This window comes from Alligator sinensis, unplaced genomic scaffold (assembly GCF_000455745.1).
Source record: "Alligator sinensis unplaced genomic scaffold, ASM45574v1 scaffold364_1, whole genome shotgun sequence".
In the NCBI taxonomy this organism is placed as follows: domain Eukaryota; kingdom Metazoa; phylum Chordata; order Crocodylia; family Alligatoridae; genus Alligator; species Alligator sinensis.
The window spans coordinates 70,739-73,936 of NW_005842546.1; the positions used below are offsets into that span (position 1 = coordinate 70,739).

Consider the following 3,198-nt stretch of genomic DNA (forward strand, 5'->3'; position numbering starts at 1 on the left):
CTTGTTTTCTTATTACCAGAAAGAAATTGATTTATCACGCCCTGTTGCTCATCTAAGAGATTCATTAGAACAGATCAAGTCTGGAACAGGAAATAAATTTAAGCCAAAATATTAATTTTAACTGATGCATTTCTACCTGCAAGCACCTACTCTGGACTCTTTTAAGAAATGTTTGGATGCTTATCTTGCTGGGATCCTTTGACCCTAGCTGACTGCCTGCACCTGGGGCAGGGAGCTGGACTTGATGATCTTCTGAGGTCTCTTCCAGCCTTAATGTCTATGACATCTATGAAGTCTATGAAATCTACCTAACCATGACATAGAATAATACAAAATGAGGGTGAGAAGGGACCTCAGGAGGTCCCATCTAGTCCAGCCTCCTGCTCAAAGTAGGACCGGCCCCAACTACATCATCCCAGCCAAGGCTTCGTTGAGCTAGGTCTTCAAAACCTCCAAGGATGGAGATTCAATCACCCATTCCAGTGTTTTACTATCTTCCTTGTGAGACCGTTTTCCCTAATATCCAACCTCAACTTCCCTTGCTGCAACTTGAGCCCATTGCTCCTTGTCCTGACATCTGCCAGACACGTTATATTTTGATTCTAGTTTCATTCTTTCAATCAATGAGCACGACTGGAGCAGTACAAGTCCCACCATTTTATAAAGAATTCAGCCTAAATATTCTACTGAAATAGTTACCTACTGCTAGTTATACGTTTTATCTCTTTCTGTGTGCTCTGTCTTACGCTGATATCTAATAGTTCTGATTTTTCACAGTTAATTCAAAACTTTGCCATGCTTTATGTTTTGTAGTTCAGATAATCTGTTAAGTGGTTTAGTGATGAATAGATTATTCTAATCTCAACTATGCCAAGGACTTCACTTGTGGATCAACATCCAGGCACTGCCAGATGAAATTCTGTAGTTCACACTTTCATGTTGGTAAGCCAAGGAGAGTTTCATAATATAGACCCTTCTAGCGTCCAGATCTATATGATCCCTACTGATGCCCAAGTCTATAAGGCCTCAATGGCTAACGGGCACTTCTATGCACACCTGAGGAATTACAGTTCAATCCCATGGAGGGTGTGTTGTAGTAGCACAGATAGAGATGCTTCTTTCTTTCTTTTTAAATTTTTTTAAAAATTTTACCTGGGCTGTTTCTCTTTCAAGTCACACATACTGGCCAAATGTGACCCCCTCTAATAGCTGGTGAGCAAGGAGGACAGCAGCTTACTACTGCTGACGGACAAAGTGGAAAGAGCCTGTGCTTTGGCACTGAAGGTCCAAGGGTTAAACCCTACTAAGGATGGGCTTTGAGGGCTGTCACACAGGCTTTACAGGACAATAGTTGCACCAGGTTTCCTGCCCACCCTGCAGTGGAACAACCCCCAGATTTTCCTCTGAATCGCTCTGGTTCTCACGCTGTAGATGATGGGGTTCAGCATGGGAGGGACCAGGAAGTCGAGATTGGCCAGGAGGACATAGACTTGTGGGGACACGTCCTTCCCAAATCGGTGGACCATGGACAAGCAAATCATGGGAGTGAAGAACAGCAAGACAGCACAAACGTGGGAGACACAAGTGTTCAGGGCTTTGAGACGCTGGTGGTGGGACGCGATGCTGAGGACAGTCTTCAGGATGAGGATGTAGGAAAAGAGGACAGAGAGCAGGTCTAATCCCAATGTGGAGAGAAGCACAAAGAGCCCATAGATGCTGTTGACCCTTGTGTCTGAATGGGCACGTTTGATGATGTCCGGGTGCAAGCAGTAGGGGTGGGCAAGCTGGTTGGACACGTTGAAATGCAGCCTGGTTAGAAGGATGGGCATTGGGACCTGGATGATGATGGTTCTCACCACAATGGCCAGGCAGATCTTGGTGATGAAGGCATTGGTGAGGAGGGAGGCGTACCACAGGGGACTGGAGATGGCCACGTAGCGATCGAAGGCCATGGCCAGAATCACGGCCAATTCGATATCCGTGAATGTGTGGATGAAGAACATCTGGGTGAAGCAGGCACTCGAGCTGAGCTCCCTGGCCCCGGACCAGAATATCCTCAGCATGGAGAGGAAGGTGGAGGTGGCCAAGCCCAGGTCGGCTGCAGCCAGCATGGCCAGGAAGAGGTACATGGGCTCATGGAGGCTCGGCTCTGCGCAGATCACCAGCAGCACCATGCTGTTTCCCAGCAGCGCCAGGACAAACATGAAGGAGAAAGTGATGGAGAGCCAGGCATGAGCCACTTCCAACCCTGGGAGGCTGTTCAGGAGGAAGAAAGGTGCCTGGGAGTTGGTGCTGTTGGGCTCTGCCATGGGGAGCAGCGCAAATATGCCTCCGTGCCCAAAGGACAGCCCTGGGATGGAGAGCAGCACAGTGAGAGCTCAGGGACATGCCAGGGAGAGGGGATGGTTGGGAGATTTCACCCAAGTCTTGCTCTGGCACCAAGGAACCATCCCTGTCATCCCAAAATCTGCTCCGGCAGAACTCACCTGGGGTCCAAATTGCACACTTCTCAGTCTGTCTGCCTTCATCCTACATACACACTTTCTGTATGCCAATACACACACACACACGCACAAACACATACAACAAGGGAAGCAGAATATAACTGCAGTTTACCTAGGTTATCTTTGGCACAGGGCAGTGACTATTTATTAGCCAAAAAATAGTGATGGGTTCACATTGTAGAGATTTTGGTCTGTCTTCCTTCTATGTGCACATATAGACACCTACTCTTATGTGCGCACACACACTCATGCTGAAAGCAGCATACAATGGTGGTTGACTGGGTCATCTCATGCAAAGGGCTATGACAATGAGCTAATCCAAGTGCTGAAACTGTTATAAAAGGCAATGAGATATTTGGCTGTATAAAGGGGAGCTGGGGAATAATAGAAAAGCAGGGCTGGAAGGGACCTTGGGAGGTCATCCAGTCCAACCCCCTGCTTCAAGGAGGATCATCTCTGCCCAAACCAACCCAGCCAATTGCTTGTCTAACCTACTCCTAAAATGACACAGTCCACCCTACCATTCAGCTACAAGGCATATTGCCCCAAAATACCAAGAGCGCTTCAATACACCATGCGGGGTGAGGGCTGTCATTGTCCTGCCACTGCAACGATTGTTATAATGCACTCAAGCGATCCAAGGGAGAAGGAGAGAGACATACCTCCACTACCGAGGAAGGCAAAACCCATTATA

The 3,198-nt window shown here is 47.7% G+C and overlaps 1 protein-coding gene across 1 annotated transcript; it reads right to left on the bottom strand.

Annotated features, from left to right (window-relative positions):
* Window positions 1-1,337: 1,337 nt before the first annotated feature.
* Window positions 1,338-2,309, bottom strand: LOC102379861 (olfactory receptor 51L1-like). The gene has a single exon (XM_006032091.1). It carries the CDS (start codon window positions 2,307-2,309, stop codon window positions 1,338-1,340), a length of 972 nt encoding a protein of 323 aa, XP_006032153.1.
* Between the last annotated feature and the right edge of the window lie 889 nt (window positions 2,310-3,198).